The 25,711-nt window shown below is 52.7% G+C and overlaps 2 protein-coding genes across 11 annotated transcripts in view; one reads left to right on the forward strand and one right to left on the reverse strand.

Annotated features, from left to right (window-relative positions):
• PPIP5K1 (diphosphoinositol pentakisphosphate kinase 1) overlaps positions 1–3,090 on the forward strand; it is a 46,405-nt gene extending 43,315 nt beyond the window's left edge. For all 10 annotated transcript variants that reach the window (XM_054513566.2, XM_045900206.2, XM_045900210.2 and 7 more), the window contains one exon: positions 1,152–3,090. In XM_054513566.2, coding sequence (XP_054369541.1) covers positions 1,152–2,038 — 887 coding nt within the window. In that variant the 3' untranslated portion in view covers positions 2,039–3,090. The remainder of the gene's footprint in view (positions 1–1,151) is intronic.
• Positions 100–24,295, reverse strand: MAP1A (microtubule associated protein 1A). Its single transcript, XM_045900202.3, has 7 exons — positions 24,008–24,295; positions 22,973–23,074; positions 14,970–15,052; positions 14,564–14,704; positions 6,163–14,326; positions 5,791–6,011; positions 100–5,608 (listed from the first exon to the last, which is right to left on the reverse strand). Exons 1-7 carry the CDS (start codon positions 24,243–24,245, stop codon positions 5,453–5,455), a joined length of 9,105 nt encoding a protein of 3,034 aa, XP_045756158.2. The 5' UTR covers positions 24,246–24,295; the 3' UTR covers positions 100–5,452.
• Positions 24,296–25,711: the final 1,416 nt, after the last annotated feature.

Raw genomic sequence — 25,711 nt, forward strand, 5'->3', positions numbered from 1 at the left:
TCTTTGATGACAAGGATATTCAGGTGCCCCCTATATCCAAAATCGATCATTATTGATATTAGAGTGCTTTAAATATAAAGTTACAATACCATTAATAAATACATTTACAAAAAGAAAAGTAGATTAGTCCCCTACTAGAGGTCAATGAAGTAGTAGAGATTGGGGTAGGAATTGTCCCACAGTGTATTGAAGACTCTAAGCCCTTCATTTTATTACTGTCAGTAGTGGGGTAATTAATTTTTATGTTGTATATGTCTATAACATCCACAAGCCTATAACATTGTGTGTCCCAAGACTTAGGTCTTAACCTTGGATCCAGGGATGGATTTCAGGGTAAAGTCTTTGAATCCCAGGAATTGTTTATGAAGATTAGTGTGAATATCCATATGTATATTTTTCTGAGAAGATAGTCCATGACTGTCATTAGAGTTTCAAAGGGTTCAGTGACCCCCAGGAAGGTTAATTATGAACCTCTGCCATTTAGAGATTCCATGGCAGCCTTCCATCTTAAGGCGATTTTCCTTCCTACTGTTCTCATTCATAAGATTTTTCTACATTCTCCTGCTTAATTGTCTCCTGGGCTATAAACAATGATTACCTTTGCCCCAGAAATATGTTGACTGCTTTAAAGAAATGATTGTTAACAAAAGATGTACATCAGATTTAATTGGGAGTGTTTCAACAAAATACAGTGACCTCATTCCCTCTCCACCCCTCACGTTTACACTAACCTACAGAATTAGAATCTCTAGAGATGGAACCTAGAAATTTGTATTTTTAAAAAATATCCCATACTTTTGATATATACCCTTAATTATGAACCACTGGATTACAGCATTGGTATGCTCCCAAATGACCTTGGGAATTCAGAGTTGGGTTGGGGGTACATTTGTGAAAGAACTGGATGAAGTGGGCCTCATCACTCTCCTGAAGTCTTAGATGTACCTTAGTGCTCCTGTGTACTCCTGTAGTATACATTAGGTCAGAGCAACAGTTCCTGAGCTGGGCTAATTGAGCAGTCTCTGCATAGCTTAGGAAGAATTCAGACCCTCTTTCCTCAAGTCTGTATATTCTGGCATTTGAACTACATACATTGAATAGAGCCTACTCTTCCAGCTTGCCTGACTTGGTCTCCTGACTTTGTTTTACAGACAGCAGTGGCCCTTCCAGCACTGTGTCCAGTGCTGGTCCTTCCTCCCCCACTGCAGTGGATGGTAACTGCCCTTTTGGCTTCAGTGATCAGCCTTCTGTAAGTTCACACATGACTGAAGAACGTCAAAGCCTTGGGATGCTCCTTAGGAATGGAGAACAAGAGCTCCCCATTGAAGGGGTGCAAGGGCCTTTTGAACCAAGCCAGGCTTCACAGGAACCACCTGTGGAAACCAGCCAGCCATGCCAGGAGGTTCCTGACATCAGCCAGCCATGCCAGGAGGTCCCTGACATCAGCCAGCCATGCCAGGAGAACCATGACAACATTGACCAGATATGTCAGGAGGTTCCTCAGATCCATCAGCCATGCCAGAAGGCGAGCCAACTGTGCCAGAAAATCTCTGCGGAAGCTTGCCAACTTTGCCAGGAGAACCCTGAGGAGGTCAGCCAGCCATCCCAGGAGGTCCCTGTGGAGGTTGGCAGGCTGGCTTATGGGTTCCCTGTAGGGATTGGTGGCCTGGTCCAGGAAATCCATGTGGAAGGTGGCAAGCCAGCCCAAGAGACCCCTGAGGAGCTCAGCCAGCCATGCCAGGAGTTCTTTGCAGAGGTTGGCAGGCTGGCCCTAGAGGCTTCTGCAGTCAATCTATTGTCTCAGGACATTCCTGAGGTTGATAAACCATCCCAAGAGTTTCCGGGGGAGGATGATCTGCAGGTTCAGGAAGTCCCTGAGGTTGATAATCAGCAGTCCTGGGTGGTCCCTGAGGTGACTGACCAGCTGCCTGGAGAGGATACTCCCCAAGCCCAGTATCCATCTAGTGATCCAAACCCTCAGAGCCAGTCTTTAGTTGGTGACCAATACTCACCCCTCCCACCAGCAACATGTGATTAATCATGTTCTCATTAGTGGTATCACACTAAACCAGCTATTTGAGCTAGCAACTTCTTCTGTTGGCTAACTCACCTGCCAGTATAAGACCTTGGATCTCACCAGAGGTGTCTGAGGAAGCAGTCCTCTTGGCATGAAGCCAAGAACTGTGCCAGAGCTGGGCTTGAGAAGGAACCGATTTCATGTTCAAAGCAGCCATTGACTCCTCACGTGGCCATTAGACTTGAATAGGATTTCCATCAAGGGGTGGGCTGATCTATCATTACCCAACCTCCTCTGAGCATCCCAGGAAATTCCAGATTGTTAAAGGAAATGCCACCTAACTGCTGAAGACACCATCTGGGGACAGCAAGTGCAAAAGGGGACTCCAAGGTCTCCACTTTTCTGGGGAAATATTCACAACTTCACAAGGTACCCTTAGACCATATGTGCATTCAGGAGGACTCTTGTGTTTGCTAGCACTCCTCAGGAGGGCCCAGGATGTCTGTCTGAAATGTTTGGGAAAAAAGCGAGTCCCCTTCCCAAACATCCATTGTGGCCACTAATCTTTAGATTGGGCTTATGGGTGTTTTATATGTCATCCCAAGTTCCCCCTCTGCCCCAGACCTGTTCCCCTGGGCAATAGCTCCAGGGAAAAGTAGGTATTAGATTGCTGTGAAAATTTAAGAGTAACTACTTAAAATGCTCTGGGGGTACTTGGCCAATCTGTGAAGCTGGGCCTCCTTTTGTTGTAGGGCTACTTGGCTTAAGAGATGATGTAGTAGAGAAAATCAGGTTCTATTTTAAGCAATCAGCAGAGATCAATATTGTACAGACATGAGCAAAGATTATATATATTTCTGTAGTAGTGCCAGGGACAGACTGGCCAAAGACCAAACACTCCAGGTTTCCCAAGAGGTATGTCCTTTTATCATTGTGTCTTTAGGGTCAGGTGTGATTATGAAGCTTTTCCCAAAGATATGGGGATGGGCATGGGTGTGGGTAGGAGGAATAATGCAGTCATTGGAGTGGGGTGGCCGGAACATTATGAGTGCTCAATAAATATGAAATAATAAGAATGGTGATGGTGGTGATGATGTCCTTGTGAATTCAAGAATGAATGAGTATAAATCCATCATGTCTGTTTGTGACTAAATTAATCTGAACCAGTCAAAAGCTGTTGTAGTTGAGTGGAAAGGGACTATAAAATAATCAGGCATCCTAGGAGGTCCCAGTGGCAGTCAGCCCACCATCCCAAATTGTCTTCAATGAGTAGTATTGTGGGAGATAGACTTTCTAGCTCTGTGAAGCACCACTGGGTGCTTGCCTTCTCACCAGATTCTTGGAATCACCCTCTTAGTTTTTCACTCTGATGCTTTGGAGTGTTAGGAGGAGTTGATATAAAGGGGTTATGGTCTTTCTTTGCCTCCTTGACATATTTACATTGGGCAAGCCCAGAACACTGGGAGGACTGGAATATCTCCTTTCCCATATATTTACATTCACAACCTGGCCTCTCCTGACATAACCAGGACTATAAAGGGTTTCCCTGCAGGGCAAAATCCAGCATTTACTCAGTGGAACTCCTAACTGCACAGGTGAGTGCTCTTTACAACCTCAATAGGCTCTGGATCTCTTAGGGCTTCTCAACTCTTTGCCTCTTTGGCGTTCCCTTATTCCAGGTTTCTAATGCTGGTTATTCAGTCCTTGGCTCTTGACCCCAAAGTATGTAGATCCCCTTCCCAGAAACCCTGCCCCTCTTCCCTCCCCCAAACCAAATGTATCTCTCCATCCTAGGCCCCTCTTCCTCATACTCTGGCGTTCTCATTTTCAGAAATTAGGCTGGCTCCCTGTATCTTTTTCTCCCTTTATCCGCCCTATGTTCTCTGGCCTCCTTGGGTCCTGGAGCTGCTTCCAGTTATCAAAGACATTGAGATAAATGACAGTGCTGGGAGAAGCAGAGAGGTAGAAGCCAAGGCCCAGCAACTAAGCACTGTGTAGTCAGAAAAAGCTTAAGCAGCACTACAGCATCTGTAATGAACTTGAATTTATTGTTAGAGTTGGAGGCGGCTCCATTACAGCAGCTGGGAACTATAGCAGGGAAGTGTGGGGAGGAGCAGAGCACAGCAGCACGGGGAGGGTGGGAGCTAGGAAGAACACAGGCCGGCTCATTTTGGTTTCCACACAGTCATTTGGCAGAGAAGCCGAGCCCTGACGAGCGTCTGGATTTCTCAGTCCGGCAGTAGTCTGGCAGGGCTGCTCATTGGCTTACTTGGGGAGAGGTCCTCTCCTGGGGTATTTTTTTTTCCAGCCTGTTTTCGTCTTATTCAGTAGGAGTTCAGCTTTAGCTCAGCTTTGTCTCCTTCTTCCCTTCCTCCCTCTCATTTTCCCCAAGTTCTCTGGCATGGCTTCTACCTCCCAGATCCTCTGTCCAAGAGTTTGGGGCTGGAAAGGCAGCCAATGTTCCCATTTCAGCTGCAGGATGGCATAGTGGAATGTTGGGGGAGTCACACGTTGCTGGGGTGTCAAATGTTGGGATGTCAGGCAGTGGCTTATTTTTAACCCATTACACACCAGGCCACAGCAGATGACCACATGCAGAGAAGCCAAGCAGGGGATGACAAGGGATGAGGATAATTGGAATGGGTGGGTGAAAACTTCAAAAGGTCAGGGAGCTTGGAAGAATTCTGGGATTGGGGCTGGGCTCTCCTTGCCCCTTTGTGCTGCCCAATAGGCCTGGTCTGGGCACAGCTCTGGGATGTGAATGATATGAAGCAGGGGCTGGGAGGATAAGTAACTTTCTTCTCTCACCAGTCTATTGGTCAAAAGAGCTTCAAGTTTTGGATTGAGACATTCAGATATGGAGGGAAGCAGTGGGACAGTGTAGCAGCAGTGTACCCCTGGACCCCTGCTGGAACCCAGACCCTGGTGGGTAAGAGTATGGGAGATGGAGGAAAGGGCGCAGCTCTGGGCACCTCACTGACAGAATCCTGCCCTCGGATCACATAAATTACTACTGGAGATCCTTCCTTAGAATGCTAAATAGAGATAAAGAGGTCCCTGGGTTTGGGGATATGATCTCACTCCATGAGGGAGGAGGTTGCTGAGACCCATCCTTACTTCCCACCCAATACAAACACTTGGTAGTGTTAGGAGAAGGGGTCACTCCAGGGTTCTCAGGCGTCAGATGATCTAATTTTTACCCTCCTTCTATCCTCTCCCTGTTGCCTTTGGTTTTGAAACTCCTCTCAGGTATGGATGAGGGGGAGGGACAACCCCTGCATTTAGCCCAGCCCAACTTCCCACAATAAGAAAGACATCCTGTCCCCTGTCTCCCCCACCCCAGCTCCCACGTCCCTCAACCCCAAAGGACTCAGCAATAGCCATTCTCTAAGGGAGCTGGGGGAGCAGATCCTTGGGGAAAGGAGAGTGGTTCTTTCAGAACTCAATCTTGCAGGCTGGGAAGGATTCATCCTGCATGACCACGGTGCTGCTGCTAGCCAGGACCAGGACGTTCAGTTGTTGCTGCTGCTCATGAGTCTGCTGGTACCACTCGCGAGTCACCTCTGTGTCATGAGTAGGGATCAGCGTCACCTAGGAGGGAGACAAGAAATGCCTGATGTGACATGAGGATGGGGCATCATGCCTGATGGTCTAGGAAGTAGTCCACTGCCCATAGGAAGGGCTCAGTCCTTTTATGAATAGAGACTGTGTTCCACTATTGCCTCAGAGTAAGCTTCGACCAGACCTCCTCCTCGGCATCCCTTGCCACTCACCTGAAGATTCTCCCCCCACTGGGCCTTGCCCTCCAGCAATGCATCCAGCACAGCCCGGCTCGGCTCGCCATTGACAGGGTCATTCCCACTGACCACATAGTAGGATGCACGCACTCGACGGAAGAAGTCAAGGTCAGCAGTCTTGCCACTGCAATGATTCGGGATATAGGCGAGATCCACGTATACGGGGGAGCCAGAGCCGCCCTTGGAACCCAAGGCCGCTGTAGAGACAAGCCAGGACTCATTGGAGAGGTAAAGTAGAACACTTTTAGCAATCTTCTTCCTCCCACAATCCCTCCTACTCCTGGAGTCTTTGACCAGCCACACCCAACCCCAACCCACCGTCTCTCCCACTTTTCATGTTATACTTACATGGTCCTGTTTTGAGTCCATTGACTAGGCCTTTGGACATGGGGCTGTGTCCATCCTTTTCCTCTGCTGGGGTGACCTGGCTTGGAGTGTTGCGTGGTCGGGGTGCGACCCGGGATGCTCGATCTGCAGGCCCTTTACCAGGGGTGGGTGAGCGTTTCCCCCGAAGATCCAGACGCCGGGCAGGAGATGCTGGCTTGGCCCTGCCTGGGGCCCTGCGCCCTACTCTCCCCTGTGCCTTCTCCTTCTCCCGTAGCTTTTCTACCCTCCCAGATTCTGAGCTGAGCCCCTCAGGGTCAGCCATGCACACGTCAGGGCGAGGAGGGGATGGGCGGGGGTCTGGTTGAGGGATAGGGGGTGGGTCATGGCCAGGCCTGGGATGGTGAGTTCCACTGACCCCCCCAGCTTTGTCCACAGGCAGGAAGTCCCCATCTTCATCTGAGTCGAGGGCTGCCTCAGCTGTGATGGATGGGCACTCCTCAGTTTCTGGTGGAACATCAGAATCTGATTGTGAGGAGCCTGAGTCACTGGCTGATGTTGGAGGCGTCTCATCAGCCACAGGGCATGGGCCCCCTGTGGCCCCTGGGCCCCCTGCCCGGCGCCGCCCCCCTCTCCCTACTAGCCGAGCTTCTTCAGTTGAGAGGTCACCTTCATCTGTGGACTGGGGCAGAGGTGGGTTCAGAAAGGATGGGGAGAGGTCCCCGCGGTGGGGCCAGGGCTCAGCAGCACATCCCTGGGGCCCAGCCTCAACCTCAGGGGAGCCACTTCTGGGTTGGCCTCCAGAAGCCCCTCCAGGGCACAGTGGCTGCTCAGGGGAGAGGAGTGTGTCAGGCCGGGAACTCCTCTCCGCTCCCTCAGGCCAGTCCCCACGTTCCCAGGCAAGGCAGGTCTCAGCTGCTTCTTTCTCAGCCTTGGCCAGAGCAGGGCCTGGGGGGTTGGGGCTGGTTTCAGTTGGGCCATTGGCGGCACAATCCCCAGAGGGACTCTCGGAGGGGCTTGGCTTCTTGGTGGGGGCCCCTGTGCACTCCAGGCGGCAGGGCAGAGTGCTATCATCCATGTCTCCAGGCAAGCTTGGAGCTGGAGCTGGGGCCAAGTCCAGGGAAGCTGGGGGTGCTGGGCTCAGAGGAGTGAGGTCCCAGAGGCTGTGGGCAGCTGGTTCCATTCCTGGGACCAGCTCTCCAGACCCCCGTTCTGCAGCCTCCAGGCCAGGAGGGAAGTGCTCAGCCACACTCGAAATCACAGGTGTGGTGGCTTCAGAGGAGGAGCCTTCAGACAGGGCTGGTGAAGCAGGTCGTGGCAGACTGGAGAGGAGAGGGGCCCCAGGAGAGCTGGGTGATGGGAGCTGGGGCAGTGAGGAGTCCAGGCTGGGCGCCTTGGCCACTTCTAGGTACTCATCATGCCGGGCTCTGGTGGGGGGCCCTGGAGCCAGGGCCAGAGCTCGGTCCCCAGAGAAGGCGAGGGAGCCACAGGGTGCCGAGCGGGGTTCAGCAGGAGAGGGCAGTTGTGGGGGAGCTGGCTGCAATGAGGAGAAGCCAAAGGCTGAAGCAGGGAAGTCCAGGCTGGGTCGGGCAGGACCCAGGGGTGAGTCCGAGGGAGGGCTGGTCTGTGCCTCACTTTCAGGCCACAATGTGGGGGACCCTGCAGAGATGGGGTGAGGGGGACTTGGGGATTGGGCCGCTTTCTCTGGCTGTTCCCGAGCCCCCTTCTCCAGCTCTGAGTCACTAGTGCTGTCATCCCAGTGACCCTGGCCTGATTCCTTGGGGGATGGGGTTCTCCTATCTGGGCTACATCTCAGAATATTACCATTAAGAGCGGGGCTTGGGCCTTTGCTCAGGGGGATAGGAACACGGGGGGGCACTGCAGGTGGGGTAAGGCTGGGCTCCCCACTCGGCCCTGGCTCAGGCTCCTGCCTGGGGGGTAGAGTGGGTCCCGCCAGGGCTGCATAGCTAAAGGTTGGGGTGTCAGATTGGAGACTCTTGGGTGAGACAGGAGATGAAAGCTCCTTCTCTGCAGATGGATTTCGGCCAGCAGCCTCCTCCTTGGCTGAGATGCGTGGGGGCCAATCCCCAGCTGCCCCAAGTGGAGGTTCTCTAGTGGGGCAAGCAGGGCCAAGCCCGGTAAGCATCATCTGCTCATAGATGTCTGCGTACTGAAAGCTTCTCTCATCAGGATAGGGTGTGGGCTCTCTCTGCTCGGGCTCCATCTGCTCAGGCTCCTTGGTGGCATGGCTCTCGCTGGCCTCTGGGACCTTTGAGCTTTGAGGGTGGCTGCCAGGAGCCCCAGCTCCACCTTCTTCTTCCCTTTCCCCTTCAGCCTTGCGGTAGTCCTTCCCCAAGGGGGAGTATGGCCCACCTTCCAACTCCGCTGCTGCTTCCTGCACTGCAGCCACCACACTGTCATACTCAGTTGTGCCCCAGGAGAAGGGCGCAGGAGTGTGTGGTTCTGGGGCAGGTGTGGGGGGAGCTGGAGCTGGGGAGAGGGGTGCAGGGGGCAGGGTTCTGTCCTTGGGCACCCATGGTGGGATGTCAGCCAGCCACGAGGGGGTGGTGGGCTCGTTCCTCACAGGTGGCATGGGCTCAGGCTCTGGGATAGGGCTTTCTCGTCCTGGGGCTGGAGGAACCCTCTGTCCTACCATCTCAGGTGGGGAGGCCGGAGGAGAGATGATCTCAAAAGGGGAGCGGGTCAGCTTGTCCTCTTCCTCTGGTGGCAGCCCAACTGGTGACTCAGCAAGCCAGCGTTCCACCTCCAGCCCCTTCTGTGGTGAGGACTCCTGGAAACCCTTGAAGTCTGAGGCCCAGGGGCTCTGGGGCGTGTGTTCCAGTGGGGGCACTTGTTCATCGTCTGGCCCTTCATCAAGGAAAGTGCTCTCCCGCTCCTCTGTGTACCGTGGCCGGGCCCCCGGGCCATCCAGCTCATGAGGAAACCACACCTTGCGCTCACAGCTCAGCTCCCTCCAGTATGGGTCCTGTTCTAGGGCCACATCCTCTCTGCCCCTCCAGTACCTGTCCTCCTGCTCAGGAGATGTGTCCTCCCATGTCCGGGCAGGCCCCTTCTGTTCTCCAACTGGCTCCCCTCTGGATGGAGATGTTTCTTGCCACTCCTGGACCACATCCTGCTCCTTCCAGTACTTCTCTCCCTGATCCTGGGCCTTGTCCTCCTGCACTGGGCTCTCTTCCAGACCGAGAGCTTTGGTCTGCTCTAGCAGAGCTGCTTCCTTCTGTTGTACAGCCTCAATTTTTTCTGGAGATTTTTCCTCTAGGACCTTCTCTTTTGGTTTCACGGTTTTATCCTCCTGCACTGGGCTCTCCTGCTCCTGAGTTTTGTCCTTGTCTTCCAGAGCCTTATCTTTCTCTTCAACAGCCTTATTGTTTTGTTCCAGGGCTTCAGCCTTCTGTCCCAAGGCCCAGTATTTTTGTTCTAAGGCCTCCTCCTTCTTTTCCAAGGCCTCGTCCTGCTGTTCTTGGGCCTTGCCTTTTTGTTCCAAGTCTATGTCTTTTTGTTCTAAGGTCTTATCCTTCTGTCCATGAGCCTTGTCCTTCTGTTCAGGGGCTTCGTCTGTCTGTCCTAAGGCCTTGCCCTTTGGTTCAGAGACCTTGTCCTCTGGAGGTTTGTCTTTATGTTCAACGTCTCTGACTTTTTGTTCTAAGGTTTCATCTTTTTCTTCTAGGATCTTGTCCTTCTGTTCCAGAACCTTGTCTTTTTGTTCTAAGTCTTTGTCTTTTGGTTCCAGGGCCTTGTCCTGGTGTCCCAGGACTGTGACCCTTTGTTCTAAGTCTCTGCCTTTTTGTTCTAAAGCCTCATCTTGCTGTTCTACAGCCTTGTTCTTTTCTTCCAGAGCCTTATCTTTCTGACTAATGGCTGTATCCCTTTGCTCTACAACAATATCCTTCTGCTCCAGAGTTTTGTCCTGCTGTAGGACTTCATCTTTTGGTTCAGGTCCCTTGTCCCTCTGCTCTGGGGTTCTGTCTTTCACCTCTGGAACTTTACCTTCCCACTCCATGGCAATGCCCTCCATGGCAGGGCTTGGCAAAGACTCAGGACTCTTGGTGAGGGAGCTATCAGGTGTCAGAATGTGTTCACCAGGGCTGCTGATCACACCAGGTGAGTGCTTCCCATCTCCCAACAATGTAGAATGAAAGAAGGGGCTGGCAGGTAATTTTCCATCAGGGCTCTCATCTGTGATGTCTGCCAGAGCAGGATATGCAGTGGTCCCATCTGTGGGAGGTGACACTGTGGATGCACGGGGTTCTGGAATAGATGCAGGCACTACGTGGTGAGAGGTGTCCTCAGCCTGCATCAGAGGCCCCTTTTCTTCCTTTCCAAGGCTTAGTTCCCCAAACTGGAGGGTGCCAAGGTTTTCTGGAGAGAGCTGCTTAGAAGAGATATCGAGAGAGGTCTCCTTGCTGGGACTCTCTTCTGAGAGAGAAAGTGACTGGGTGTCTTCTGGAGATACCTCTGGCCAAAGGGCTTTGTGTAGCTGCTGCTCTGTCAGGTCACATGGAGACCTGGGGATGGTTTCTTGGTTGGCTGTGTCTGGGGAGACCACACTGAGTACAGATACGGACTCTGCATCTTCAGGGGAGAGGCTTTGGTCAGGAAATTGGAGCACCTCATCTTTCTGAGTTTCACCAGGTTCTTGGAGTGATGTTCTCAAATCTCTGGGAAGGATTTCTGTTCCCAGAATTGGGCCTGTGGGCTCTCTTGCCTCCACACTCTCAAAGACTATTGCTTTGTCCTGTTCTGGTAACAGTTCGATAGTGCAGCCTGTATGTCCCCCAACGATGCTGACAGGTGTTTCCTGGGCATACGGGCTCCTGGGAGGAGGCACTTTTCCCTCCTCCTCTAGTGTGACCTCTTCAGGCCCGGGCTTAACTATCTGCTCTGTAGCATCTTCCTTGCCCTCACCTGGTGCATGCCTAGTTCCTCCCCAAGAGCCTGCTTCCTGAAAGTCTTGGGGCTCAGACTTTTCTTCCACTGGGGACTGATGAAAGGGTGTGTGGGTGGCACTGGGTGGGCCAGATGGTGGAGGAGAGGCCATCTTCACTGTGCTATCATCCGGGCTGAGGCAGCGCTCCTCCAGTTCTCCAAGGACTGGTTCCCCTGGATGTAGGGTATGCCCAGGGGCACCAAACATCGGGGCTCCAAATTGACTAGGAAGTTTCTCAGACATCTCTACATTTGTGGTCTCCTCTTCTTCCTCTCCCACGGCTTTCTCTCCAGGCAAACCTCTCCCTACAATCTCTCCTTTCTTCTCTGACTCCCCAGTCACAGAGAAATCCTCACAGGGTGGTGATTTGAAGCACTTGTCTTCTTCCAGGGAGGAGGTGGGTGAGATGGTTCCAGCTGATGGCACATAGTCCAAGCCCTGAGTGGCTTCAGTGCGGGATGAGGGGATGCTTGTGACTGTGTCAAGCAGCAGGGAGCTCTTGCCCGTCTCCTCTGTCTGGGGAGCTGTGAGTGAAGCCACAGACTGGTCCTCAGCCACGGATGTGGCAAAGGAAGAAAGCTTGTCGCACTCAGTGATTGAGGTGGCCGAGGACACGTGCTCCTCTTCAGCCAGAGGGGCAGCCACCATGTTGGGGGGATAGGTGAGTTCAGTCTCTGGCGCTCCGTAGCCTTTGCTGGAGGCAGCAGGGACAGCACTGTCTGTAGGCTGGCTAACCTCAAAGGAGCCGGGACCTTCAGGCCCAGGGAGGTCATATGTACTTGTAGGAAATCTAGGTGGAGCTGGGCGCTCCTCTGGCTCGTCATGAATCTCCTCATCTGAGATGGTCTGCTCTGTCTCTGAGTAGCCAGGGATTGTTTCGTCCTGGATGTAAGAGACATGCTCAGTGGCTCCTGCAGGTGTGGCTAGGCTGCTTAGGAATGACGAGGTCTCCTTCTCAGGAGCCTTGCCCTGGAGTCCTACTTCCCGGCCCTCGAGGGCCTCCCTGCCCCTTGGTGTTGCCTTCAAGCCTTCCTGCATATGTTTTTGGTAAAAACCCTCAGCCTTTGTCTCTTCTTCTTCCTCCTCATCTGAAGGGTGCAACTCCTCCATTTCTTCTAACTCGGCCTTCTCTATCACATCCTCCTTTACCTCGGGTTCACTTTCCTCTCTGGCTTCTGTTCTATCAGGGAGCCTGTCTGTTTCCTTCTGCTTCTTTTCCTCCCAGGTATCTTTCTCTTCCTCTGTTTCAGCCCCTGAGTCTGGGCCTCTATCCTTACCGCCTTGTTCTTCAGGGATGTCTGAGACAACCTCTCTCTCCTTCATCATAGGCTCTTCTTGTTCCAGCCCTGGGACAGAGGGTGGTATCCCCTGGCCATTTGTGCTCGGGGCTTGCTCCTCTGCAGTGTCTGGAGGGAGTGGTTTCTCTCCTAGTCCTATGTCCCTTTGTTCAGCCAGCAACCCCCTCTCCTCACGCTTCATCTCCTCAAAGTCTTGTGTGAGGTCCTCTGGTGAAGACAGAGCTAGTTCCCTGTGCCCACTGACTATTGGGGGTGGTACAGCCCCCTTCTGGGCTGGGGGTGTCTGGGGCTCAGAAGACAGCTCTTTCTCTGCACGAGCAGCCCGACTCTTGTCCATTTTGACCCTGCCAGGGGCCTTGGCTTTGTAGAGGGTCTTACGCACCTCAGGGGTAAAGGGCTTCAGGTCTGGCTTGGAAATTTTCTTGACCTCAGGTTTGGTATCTTTCCTCTTCTCCTCCTTTTTGGCATCCTTCTTCTCCTCCTTCCTTCCTTCATCCTTCTTGAGCTCCTTTCTCTCCTTCTTGATCTCTTTTTTCTCTTTGTCTTTTTTCTCTTCCAGCTTTGATATCTTTTCTTTCAGGTGCTTCTTCCCCACCTTGTCTTTGATCAGCTTTCGCTTCTCTGCCTTCAGGGCCTCACTCGACTCAGTCCTCACCCTCTCAGGTTTGGTAGGCTTCTCTGGGGGCTTCTCAGATGACTCCTTTACTTTTTTCTCTGTCTTGGCTAACTCCTTGGCCAGTTCTGAACGGGCTTCCTTGGCTCCCTCTTCGGCTACCTCCTCCCGTTTGGCCAGCTTGCTCACAGCTGTCTTGGCAGTGGCCTTGAGGCTCTCCTTGCTGTCAGCCCTCTGTTTGATTTTGCTAGGTTTGAGGTTGGCAGGCACAGCGCCAGAGGCCAAGTCCTTCTGTGTCGCCACAGGGTACCGCAGGAAGTCTAGGTGCCGAAGCTTTTCTAGGCCCTCCAAGATCTTGTTCTGGGGAGCATTCCCTGGAAAAAGCACACGTACAATCTTCTCAGTGGGGTTGGCTGGTAGCCAAACCACCAGAGCAGTGATAGAGGTCAGGTAGGGCACCGAGATCTCAGCCTCCTTCCCATTAGCCAGCACAATGCCTGTCTTAGCTTTACTATTGCCTGCCCACTTTTGCATGAGGAACTGCATCTCTTTGCTGTCCTTGACAGGGTTGAGGACGTACATGTCCAGGCGGCCCACACCCATCTTGTGGAAGAGGGTCAGAGGCTCAATGGTGTTGCTGACCACACGGTACAGAGGTTCGGCCTGGATGCCCAGGCGGTTTAGGTGTTGCAGAGTGAGGCAGGCCTCCTCAATGCTGCGCTTGGCTTTTCGGGAGGCATCAGGCAGCCGCAGCTTATCTGGCACGTTGAAGAAGACAACTCCAAGCTCGGGGGAGATGAGGTTCTTCACCCAGTCGCTGTAGCTGCTAGAGCCCTGTGACTGCTCCTCCTCCAGTTCTGCCACTTTGCGCTGCAGGAGCCCATTGATGCCTGGGAGGTTGTCTGCTCCGATGTGTGTGAGCAGCACCGAGTCAATGCGGTCCAGGTGCCGCACCAGCTTCCAGAAGCAGGACTTGCGATCAGAACCACCATCCACCAAGATGTTGAAACCGTTGACGGCAAAGAGGGCAGAGTCTCCGCGGCCACCAGGGAAGATGTAGCAGCAAGGCTTGGAGAGCTTGAGGAAGCCCCCTGAGGTGGGGGGCTCTAGCAGGTCAAAGGGAGATGGCACATCCACAGTCTCAGAGACATACTCGGAGAACTCGGCCACAGCATCCATGGTGGGCAGCGTGGGCTCAGGGTTTAGTTGGAGGTGCAGGGTCTCTTGGCCACTGGATAGGCCCAGGTGGCTCCAATCACCCTCCCCTAAGCAGGAAACAGTGAGGAAGGCCTGGATCCCAGGGTCTCTATTGCTGAGCAATTGGGCAATCTAGAAGAATGGGAGATGAAAGGCTGATCAGGTCACGTAGAGACCTGGGGTCGCCTTAACCCGACTTAGATCCAATCTGCTAGTCTCCACCACTTTGTGAGGGGATTTCCTCCTACCTTTCAGCCAGAGCTCGCTCTGGTCAAGCAACATGAGATTTTCCCATCCTTGGATCCCTCCCCACAGCTCTAGCCCTACCCCATTTTTTGTCCCTCCCAGATACGCAGACATGGACCTTACCTCTGGGTTGTGAAGGACCTGGGCAAAGTTTTGATAAGAGTAGGTACCACTCTGTAGGATGAGGTCTCCCCCAGGCTCTAAACTTTGCCCACTCAATATCAGTAGTTTGTGAGCTGATGGACTGCTAAGGAGGTGGTGAACCTGGAAGGGAAAGCGGGGAGTGGTCACAGATGTAGGAAACCCAGGGAAGGGCACTGGATGTTCCTGCTTCCCAGCAGTACTGCAAGGACACGTTCCCCACTGGTAGGCCCACAGCATCTCCAGCGTGGGGCTGGGGAGCATAAGGCGGCTTAGATGGTTCAAAGCCAAGTCCAGGAATTCTTGGCCTTACAGCAGTGGTACTGGCAGAGGTGGGTGATAGCGCTTCCAGCAGGCCCTCGTGGCAAGGCCCAGGCCCTGGTCTTACCTCAGAGCTGATGCTGTCGGCACTGGGGTTTACCAGGATGATGGTCTCTAGGATCTCACTCTGGTGGGAGAGGGTCCTCTGGCCTGAGGGAGGGAGAGATGCAGGATTTTGTATTGAAGAGAGCGGGTATAGACTAAAGGGGGAGGCACTGTGTGGGGCAGGAGAGAAAAGAATATACTATCAGAAAATGGCGCTGAGGGGAAAGAAGAACCTAGCTATCCTTAGATCCTGCCACTTTGGATACTGCTGAGTAAGGTCTAGGAACTGGCTCCTCTAGCCCTTCCCTTTCAGGGTTTTCTCCTCCCCCTCTCCTACACTGGCAGTTTTCTCACTCCCTTCATCTGCCACACCCTCTGTCTGCTCAGTCTGGTACCCCCACCCCCTCCGCCTGGAACTCCTGCCTCAGGCTGCCCTAGTGACAAGAAGCTTTTGTCCCTCTCGAGCACTAAGCTCCTGGTGCTGCCTGGGGATGGGGGGCTCTGCTGGAGGAGGGGCTCCCGGGATCATGATCCTTACTCAGCTCTCTCCCCACTAGCCTGCCTCTGTCCTGGGCTTTCGCGCCAGCAGAATTCCTGGAAATAAGGACATAGACACTTCTTCGCAGTGTCTATGGACTCCCCATCCTCCTTTCCATCCCCTATCCAAGGCCAGAATTCCCATCCCAAAAGACTCAGTTTCTATCCCTCTAAACCTTTGGGGTTTTACAATTCAAAGAGGAGAAATAGGCCTGTAATTTCTCATTCTGTTCTCTACTTCCTCAGAGGCCAAGCCTGTGCTTACCAGCATGCCCACAAACATACTGTTTCCACAACTCCCTCTCCCACCTCACCTCCATATGCCCCAGACACAAGAGGGGCCTGGTTCACTGCCCCACAACCCATCCCATGTGAATCGTTTCTTCTCTCATTCTTGCCCCTCTCCTATGGGCCCTCTGCCATGGAGATGGCAGGCCACAAACTCGAGCTAGGGGTCCACAAACAAGAAACAAACAAGGGCGGAGAGATTCAGAATGTTTCCCAGGCCACGGAGAAAGACAAGACAGCCTCAAATTCCCTATCTACTTCCCTTCTCCAGACTCACAGGAAACACCAAGCAGTGCAGCCAAAAAAGAAAGTGGCAGGTTCAAAAATAAGGAAGGAGGATGCTGCCATCCTCTGTTCCTGCCCTTCCTTGCAGACAGACTTGAACACATGGCCTGCGAGTGGGTTGTCTGGGAGATATTGGTGGGAGAGCTCATCATCTGTCCCCTAGATTATGGGACCCAGCCCTCTCCTTTTTCTGGGGTTTGGATGAGAGAAGCCTGGGGCCAGGGCCTTTGTTAAGGGCAAGAGCCCTAGTGCCAGGATCAAGCAGATCCAGCAGCATGGGATGCACTTACAGCTGCAGGGGAAATGAGCTATGGACGGTGTGTCGGAAGAACAAACCTCATGGATGGTGGGTGGGGCCCAAAAGGAGTTCAAGGGTTCTCTTCTATTAACTTGGGAACCGAGGGAAGCTTTGAGATCAGTTCAGAGGATGAGAACCACCTTAGAGACAGGCTGGGGCAGGGCTTGGGCAGGTGAGGGGTATCAAGGTTCAAGGAAGGGCCAGGCTAGCGTAGGCAGTTCCTGCCCTCCTCACAACATACACGCACAGGGCCACACATTCAAGTTAGGAGAGTCTAAAGAGAAATAGCTGCGGTACAGACTGATTTGCTTTCTAGCTACCACTCTTCCTCCCCTCAGTGGACCATTCCTCACAGTCCCTTGTGTATAACCACTAGACTTCTTTGATCCCCGTTCCTGTCTTGGCGAAAGGCCCTTTTCCTCACCCATGTGCTCTCCAATTCTGACCGGCAACTACATGGTCTATATCCTGCACCCCTCCTTTTGAGGCCTGGGAGAAAGCCCTATTTCTCTCTTCTGCTCCCCAGCAATCCCACTGAAGGGAATTGACTTGTTATTCCTTTTTCTTCGGAAAGGACTTCTTATGAGGCAGGGGCACTTCCCCTTGGCCAGTGATGACCCAGGTAGAGGTGGGCTGGGGTGCTGAGGCTGAGCAGGCAGGAGGGCAGGTGTCTCCGCAGTGAGGCAGAAGAGGGGGGTGCCGCTTGGGCAGCTGCAGTTTGCCGCAGTGTGTGAGTGTATGTGAGTGTGCGCGCTGAGCTCAGACTCCAGCTCCGCCCCCACCCCCCACCCCAGCATGACAAGTCATTTTCTTGGCTGCCTCTGCATGGGGGGTGCGGAGGGGGGACGCAGAGAGGGAGAAGAAACTGGCGCCTCTGTTCCAGAGCCCCCATCTTGGGAAGAGAAGCGGAGATGGGGTGGGGGTGGGGCTGAGACTTGGAACCTGTGGGGTTGACAGGACTGGGAATGCAGGGCAGCTGCTGGGGAGGGAGTGCTCTCAATCTCCGGAGTGGCCTCTCAATCTCCAGAGGGAGCCAGAAGTGGGGGCTTAGAGTCCTGGTCTCAAGCTGGCCGCAGGGAATGGGGAGCGGGGAGCCCACTGCGAATAGGTTGGTCTGCGAAGAGGCGCGTGCCACGTCTTAATGACCCTTTCCTCCCTTTTCCCCCCCACAGTGTCCCCCACTTTCCCTTACTTGGCAAAAACTCGCTATTCTGCTCACCCCCAGCATAGGAGCAGCTGAGCAATCCAGCAGCTGACACCAGAGACCCTCCCATTAGGCCCAGTCCCATAACATCCACCTTTCCTTCAGATTCTTCTGCCTCTGCCCGAAGACATAGCCCCCAAACTCCTCCAGCACCACGGGCTGCCAGGCAGAGCCAGTGACACCACCCCCTGCTGCTGCCCCAAGGCTGATGTCTCCCAACCCAGCCCAGCCTGAGAGGTGGACTGTCACAGTCCCGAGCCCCACTGGCCTCCACCTGGTCCTGGGTCCAGGCCAATCCCACAGCCAGTAATGTTCATCTTCTCTCTCTGTCTGTTCCCCCACCTTGCCCATTCTGCTGGGCTAATTCCAAACACACCAGATTAGGTATCAACTCCTTTCCCATTAACCCTACCGCAGCATTCCCCCACCCCCCATGCAAAGCCCTTCGGTTAGGTTCTTACCCTGGGGTGTGGGCGGGAGCCCCTCATGGAGGCTGCAGCTCCGGCCTCAGCCGGCAGCTTGAGGGAAGAGTCTGCCGCACTTGGGGTGGTGGTGGGGGGGGCGCTTGATGGGGAGGGCGGCGCCTGGGCGGGGAAGAGGGGCTGGTCCATGACGAGGCACTGGAGACTTAACTGTTTCTTTGCCTTCATCATGTCAGTGCTCTGGGGCTTCTGCTTGGCTCTGGGGGGCTGAGGAGTTGTCTAGCAGCTCAAAGAGCCCGGGTGGTCTCCAATGGCCCACAGGGCCCTTCTCCCCCCGTCCCGATGCTGTTTAGTCAAGACATACTCTTTTAGTACCAGCCAAAAGCCCTGTGTTAGGGCACACTGCAGGGATACAGGAGGTATGGGCTGCCTGGGCCCTCCCCCTTTCCTCAGGAACCATATGCCGCCTCTCCCTTCAGATCCAGGGAATGACCTTCAATTCCTGGAGGAGCAGGAGACAAAGGGGCTGGGACCCGCAAGAATGAAGAGTGAGGGGACTGCTTGAGATGAAGGCTGGGGATGGGGTTGTGCCAGTTCTGTGGGCTTCTGAGCCACAGCTGCAGAAACCAGGGGAAGGTAGAAATAAGTCTCATTTTAGATTGCAGGGTAGGTTGAAATTCCGGAGTGGACACTTGATCCCTAGCCCATCTGGGGTGGGGCACAGGGACCCTGGGAGCTGTATGTAGTTCTTTGCCAAGTAGCCCCACACTAGCACTGATACTTGGAATTCTTGGGTCATTGAATCTGAAGAGGCTGGGTGCTTTCTGCTTTTCAGTGAAAGAGTTAACAGGGACCAAGGGGGATCACCAGGGCCCCAGGCCAATTAAGTGCAGCATAAAGTACTCTTTGGGTTAAAACAAATCTTATGAATTTGTAGGGTCTTGGGTCCCTGTGCTCTCCTTGTCTCTGTACTTTTCTATTTCTCTCTGATGTCTCTTTCTTATACTATCTTGATCCTTCCAATGTTGGTCCTGTTTTCCTTAGTCTCTACCTCTGTCTCAGGACTCAAAAGACTCAAAGGGAGGATCTCAATAGCTCTAGCACACCGTTCCAACCCAGTGATGCTCATGCTCCCACAGAGTCCTTCCTTGCCCTCTTCCCTTCCATCAACCCTCCCCAGTCCTGGCCAACTCCTAATGCCTTCCACACATTGACATCCACCCACTCAAACCCCAGCACCAGCCCCACCCTTGCCCCAGACTGCCAAGAGCTGCTTTTGAAGGTCAGAGAAGCCAAAATAGTCTTTGCTCTCAGCATCCCCCTTCCCCCCCCCCCCCCCCCGCTTAACTGTAGCCAGAGGAGAGGAGGAGCTGAGTCACCAGAACGGGGGGGGGGGGGGGGGGGGGGGAGGAGGAATCCTTGCTTAGATCCGGAGATGCAAAGCAGCAACATGGCAACAGCCCCATTTGGATTGAGGAGGCCATCTGCAGAGATACACAACACAAACCAGGCTGAGTTCTGAGCATCACAAAAGGAAAACGCCTCCCTTCTGCAACTTCATATTTCTTATTTCTTCCCACCTCAAACCTTCTATCTCCTACCTGCTTTCTAGGGCTCTCTGGAGCGTGCTAAGAGGGAAACTTGAGTAGACATTTGGCTTGAAAACAAAATAACATTTCCCAGCCCAATGCAGAGCCCACCCTTATTCTCAGCTGCTGCCCCCAAGGGCCACACCCTGGGCATAGTTCCAACTCACGCTGGAGTTTTCCTTCAGCCCTCACCCTCTGAACAGCCACCCACCACAACTGACCCTCCACCTGCTGTGTTCCTAGGCTCTGCTGCAATGAAATGATGAGATGCCGAAGAGAGAGAGGCCTGAGCTCAGACCCAAAATGCGACTAGAAGTCCTGGATTTGAGACGTGACTCCACCATTTTATTAATCATGCTGTTAAACAAGCCACTTAACCTCTCTGAAAGCTTGTTTCCTGAACTATAAAATGAGCATAGTGTTAGCACCACCTTTTAATAATGCAGGGAGGAATGAATTGCATAGAAGATAAAAAAAGTGCTTCATTCCTAGAATCCTAAACCTGCAGTGCACACATGGCCCTGGAAGTCTGTCTCCCTTTTGTGGAAGATTTATGATCAGGGAAATCCTAATCAGAATCTCAGACCAGACCAACTCTAGAGTATACCCTTATCTCCCAAGTAAGCCCAGTATTGGAGATGCCTGCAGGAAGGGACTTAAAATACTATTCATGTTCACTGCTCTCCCATTTCAGACAGCAGTGCAGACCCCCAGTTGTAGGGGCCAGTGAGCTACTATATTAATACAGAATGGCTTTCATGTTTGCAGAAGTAACAGAACTACCACCTTCAGAGCACATCAGTGGTAATGGAGAGTAACAGAAGGCCTAAAACTCGTCCTTCAGTATGTTTCTTAGAGTCTTAAAATATCAATCATGAATTATATATTATGAAAGTCTCTCCCTTTCCTGTAGGTGCCCAATAGTAGAAGTATCAGAGTGTTGTTTAAACTCAGTTTTCCATGTCCTAATAGTTTCTGGGTTTGTTTTATAATGCTTGGAAGCTCCAGATTCTCTGTAGGATTTAGAAAGGAAGGCCCCAAGTCACCACTGGAGACTTTCTGGCGCAAAATTCACCTTGTAAAGAAAGCCTTTACCAGGTTTGACCGCTAGAAGGAGCTGGGCCACTGACTCTCCATCAGTGGGTCCTTCTTTTCTGTGTTCGAGACAGTGAGGAGTGGATAGTGGATAGGAAAGATTGCACTTGCCCTGACACTGTAGGATACATGTTTGTCCCCTTTCTCGGCTTTGTGTCGCAGGGTTGAGGAGAGGTGAGAAGGATGGTGGCCTTGCCTGTGGGGTGGGCAGAAAGGATTAAGTCATAATGTACTAGCATATACCCTTACACCCACCCCAGCAGCCTGGTTCCCCTTGCCTCTCTTCCAGTGGGAGGCTGAAGGGCGGGGCAGCGGCTGCAGCTGCTCTGGGCTGACTGTTGTTTGTGGGGACAGCTGAAAGAGGAGCTAGCCGGGGTGGGGCTGTGGCTGTCTCGAGCCATGTGGGTTTTTCCAGGAAATTCTCCACTGTTCTCCAGGGACATAGACAGGCCACCATGAAAATGTCCAAACCTAAAAAAAATTCAGTATGCTCAAGTGAGCCCTGATCTTGGGACTATTGTCCTATGCTCCTGGCGGACACCATGGCAAAACTCTTTGATTAAAAAAAGGTCAAGCAGGTGTTTATATAGTAGCGCTTATTTCTGAGAGATGCCTGAGGGTAACTATGCATCTCTCTGTAAGTATCTTCCCAAGGATCCCCGAATGTTAATCTGAAGAATGGCTAAGCATTTCGGTTTAAGTTCTGTTCATTCTTACACCATTCCAGGAAGCAGCCTACTCTTAAGTTTCTGTGGCCCAGAGGACAAAGTTAGAGAATTCAGTGTGAACTGTTAACATCAGCAGATATCCCCCCAAACTTCAATTCAGTCCTTCATTTTCATCTGCTGTCATCCCCTTATCCAGCTTGCACCAGAGATCCCAGGAGTAATAAATGGCAACACTGTCAATTTTCAATCATCAGTGCTAATGGAGGAAGCCATGACATGAATAATTCTAAACAGAGGCAGTCTCAAAACAGTGAGTGGCTAGCTTCACAAGAAGCCAGTCACATCAAGGAGATGCCAGCTTCACATTTTTTAAAATGCTGCACATATTCCTAGGATAAAGGAATATGTTAACCCTCTCATAGCCTTTCTCTAGGAGCATCTCTAGAGGAGTCAGTGATCAAGGAAATGACTAAAGATGGGGCAATTAGCAGGAGGAGTATGAAGAGAATGGGGAGGTGATTATCCACTACACTGGATAATTGAGACCTATCTGTATGAGATAGGATTTCAGTCACTTGGTGGCAGTGACTGTTGAGTTGGTTGGATTTTATATTCCATAAAGGCATTGGCATATGGACTGGCGTGTCAGCATTTACCGATATCATGACCAGATGCCCACCAATTTATAATGGGACATAGGGCTTTCTGCAGTCTCCCCACAGATACTGACATGGAATGATAGCTCCTAAGATATTTTATTAAATCCCTAACCCATTTCTCCCACCCAGCAGAATGGGAAACTGAATCCTGTAAACTTTGATCTCAGAGCCAAATCTCAGAGTGTGACTAGCTCTTGTGGCTGCAAATCCAGGAGACCCTGCTTCCACCCTGGATTTGACGGTGCTCATCAGCCTTTGGTACGGGGATTCTGCTCTGCTCTGGAGATCTGTTGGCTGAACGGAAGGAGGAACCAGAAATCCTGAAACCGTAGGCTGTACAAATTGAGGGGAAAGTGCTAAACAAGGACCTGGGAAGGTGACTGGAGGACTCACAGGTCTCTATAAAGAGAAGCAAGGAGACTAGGATACACAGAAAGGGGAACACAGGGGCACCTGGGTGGCTCAGTTGGTTGGGCGACTGCCTTCGGCTCAGGTCATGATCCTGGAGTCCCGGGATCGAGTCCCGCATCGGGCTCCCTGCTCGGCGGGGAGTCTGCTTCTCCCTCTGACCCTCCCCCCTCTCATGCTCTCTATCTCATTCTCTCTCAAATAAATAAAATCTTTAAAAAAAAAGGGGGGGGGAACACAAAAAGAGAGTGGATTTTTGCATGGGAGATGATTGATCACTCAATAGCAGTACCTCATTCCCTTAGTGCATGTCAACAGCTGTCCATAAACCACCCTCTTCTCAGGTAGAAATTCTGTTCTGCAGGCTCCCTCCAGCATCATACCAACTGTCTGCAAAGGGTACTGGGTATGCAAGGATAGCTTTGGAGCCTTGCAACTTTCCCCCCAAGAGTCCCTCCCTTCTGCCCAACCCAAACCTCCCACAAAGCCAGCTCTGCCAGAGAGACTGGACCTCTGCTCTTCTGTAATCAACCCTCACCCAAAGAACTGAGACAAATGACACTAGTCCTAACCTTTGACCTCTGAGGAGAAGTGAGCTAGGTGCCGGGTGATGAAGAGTCTCAATTGTTGGTTCAAGTCAAAAGATGATAAGTCAATGTTCCAGGAGAGAATCCCTGTGAGAGAAAAAGAAAAAAAGAGGGCTCTAGATAAGGTCAGTGGAGGTGGACTTAGGGGAGTACTTCCAAAGCTCACAGAAGGGGTAAGGACAGAGAGAGGATAAGGACTGCCATGATCAGCCTCACTGACGTCTTTAAGACGTCCTGTGCCTTTCTTGAGCTTTGCCTCAGCCAGAGAGAGAAGGGCAGAGTTTAAGCTAAACTTGGTCATTAATGGGTTTGTATGTAGTCATTTTCCTGCAGAGTTGCCCAACTGTGATAGAGGTGACACGAGGGCCAGTTCCCAGATACTGGGGACTGCCTTCCTGGGCTTTACAGCTAAACAGTATTCTAGACTCTCCTTCTATGCCCCCTCCTTGCCTCCACCCCTCCGCAGCTTGCTTCCACCCGCAGGGGGCTCCGCAGCACTGCGCCACAGGCAGGCAACTGGAGAGGGAGGTGAGGACTGAGGAGCTTCTGGCCACGAAGGTCACTCTCTTAGGTTTACCGCTGGCACTGAGAGATTTAAGATTTGTCCGCGGCTTTCAGAAAGCACCCTGTTCCTGTTCAGGGACCCTAAAGAAGAAACTAAGGTAGGAACATGGACTCTCCAGGGCATGATGAGGACTCTCAAGACACTTGACCCCAGACACTGCGTGTGGGAGGGGTGTGGCCAGAGTGGCCCCAGGGGCTGTGTAGAGCTCCCCTGCCTCGGGGGCGTTGCGGAACGCCATGGGACGTGCGGGAGGGATGGGGAAGCGAAGGTTAGTAGCTAGAGACGATATGGACGCACGACATGGAAGATGCAGGTGACCGGGGCTGATGATTCAGATTCACAGGGAGCGCAGATCTCAGTCAGTGCAACCTAGGGATGGAGAAGGCAGACGTACACAGATGGCGGAGAAGCACGGGATGGAGGATGCCCCAAGCGCGGCCAGGACAGAGGCTCACCTTGTTCAAGGTGGGCCCGCACGGCCCTCAGCTGACTCTCTGTACCGATATCACCGATCACGATGAGCAAAGAGTGTTTCCGCAGGTCCCAGCGTGCTGCCGCCACTGCGGCTCCGGCCTCGCACAGCGGCTCCGCGGGGTTTTGAGCCCGCAGAGCGCCGGGGCTTCGGAGCCCCAGCCCGGGGCTTGTCTCCATGGCAACGCCGCTAGGCCGCCCGGGCCCAGCCTCGGTCTCCATGGAAACTCCGTTGGAGTGCTAGGCCGGCGGCGTCCGCAGCAGGGAGAGTGTGCGCGGTTCTTAAAGGCAGGCGGCAGGAACCGTTCATTGGCTGATGCCTGTCAGGGGGTGGAGCCCTGGCGCCGCAGGGGCCGGGCTGGGGCAGCGATGCTCCCGCCCTGCGGACACCCGCGGCCGAGGGGTGGTGGCTGCCCCTGTCATCCCCCTCGCCTTTTCCATAAGGAGCGCCCACCCAGACTTGGGCAGGGGTGGGGCTCTGAGGGACTCGGTGGAGGGGCGAGTCGATTGCCTCGGCGCCGGAAGAAGCTTCTAGTTAGGATGTTTCCAGATAAGTACTGTCTGGCAATTCCGCAGCCTCGCCAGAACTGAGGGGAGCCATATTGTCCCTCCTCTCTGTCTCCCAGTTTGTATCGTTGTCTCCATCTGTGCCGGTGTCTTATCATTGTCTGGTGCTTTTTTTTTTGGTCCCCGCGTGCCAGGGTCCTAGATTCCCTCCTCGCTTTACTTGTCCTATTGCCCCAGGCCGGGGAATGCTCAGGAAGGCTGCGCAGTATTGGAGGGACAGAATGACCTTCCAGCCCTGAGTCCCTGGTGAGTTGCTGTGCCGAAGATAGGGTTTGGCTAGTCTCCATCTCTGCTGAGTGCAGGACTCCAGTGCAATGAGCTCAGACTGCAGCAAGGGGGATCTGAGTAAAACGCAGGAAGGACCTTCCCAGCTACAAGTAATGTGACACAGTGAGTTGGGTAAACTTGGGAGACAGTGGTGTTACTTCCCCAGGGAATTCTCAAAACAGAAGGGGCGCTCTTTGAACCGAAGAGGCTGACCAGTCCAAAACCAAAGAACCAGGGGATGGGAAAGAGGACTGAGAAGGCTGGCACTGTTTTATGACCGACTAGAATATTCTTGTAAAAATGGTGTGTGCTGTTAAGTCTTACCACCCCCATTCCTCAGTGTGTCCACATCACGTACTCTGCACTCCAGCATCTTCTTTTACCCAAGATTCTGAATCATTCTGTGCATGTATGTATCAGAGAACCTGTCTTTCATGCTTGGGCTCCAGCAGCTCTTTGCCTTACATTTTGGGGATTTGCCTTACATTTTGGGGATAGTACAGGGTGGAAAGGAGCACAGTTCCTGATTCTAATCCCCCTCCTCTCTGGAGGCCCTGAGGAGGATTAGACAGTGCCTGCATACTAAGTACCTCACTGCAGTCCTAGTCCTTATCATGGGGCATGTGTGATAGCTGAAGAGCCAGTCTACTCTGCAGTCAGTTTGGATATGCCCTTACCTGAAACTAATATTATATGTCAATTATATCTCAGTTAAAAAAAATGGATATGGCTCTGAAAATCCCTTCCGAAGCAGAGAAGGAGAAATAAGAGTACTAGCAGAGCATCAGATGGTGGTGGTGCTTCACCTGTATGACACATGAAACAATGTTCCGCTACATCTCTGCCCCACCATT

This window comes from Mirounga angustirostris, unplaced genomic scaffold (assembly GCF_029215605.1).
Source record: "Mirounga angustirostris isolate CCGP_5_RB_7025 unplaced genomic scaffold, mMirAng1.0.hap1 SCAF_9, whole genome shotgun sequence".
In the NCBI taxonomy this organism is placed as follows: Eukaryota; Metazoa; Chordata; class Mammalia; order Carnivora; family Phocidae; genus Mirounga; species Mirounga angustirostris.

Excerpts from the sequence above, each read along its gene's own strand:
- MAP1A (XM_045900202.3), bottom strand. The coding sequence starts at position 24,245 with ATGGAGACCGAGGCTGGGCCCGGGCGGCCTAGCGGCGTTGCCATGGAG. Across the intron at positions 14,327-14,563 it reads AGGTCCTTCACAACCCAGAG|ATTGCCCAATTGCTCAGCAA; the intron begins GTAAGGTCCATG and ends CCATTCTTCTAG. Across the intron at positions 5,609-5,790 it reads AGTGGGGGGAGAATCTTCAG|GTGACGCTGATCCCTACTCA; the intron begins GTGAGTGGCAAG and ends TCTCCCTCCTAG.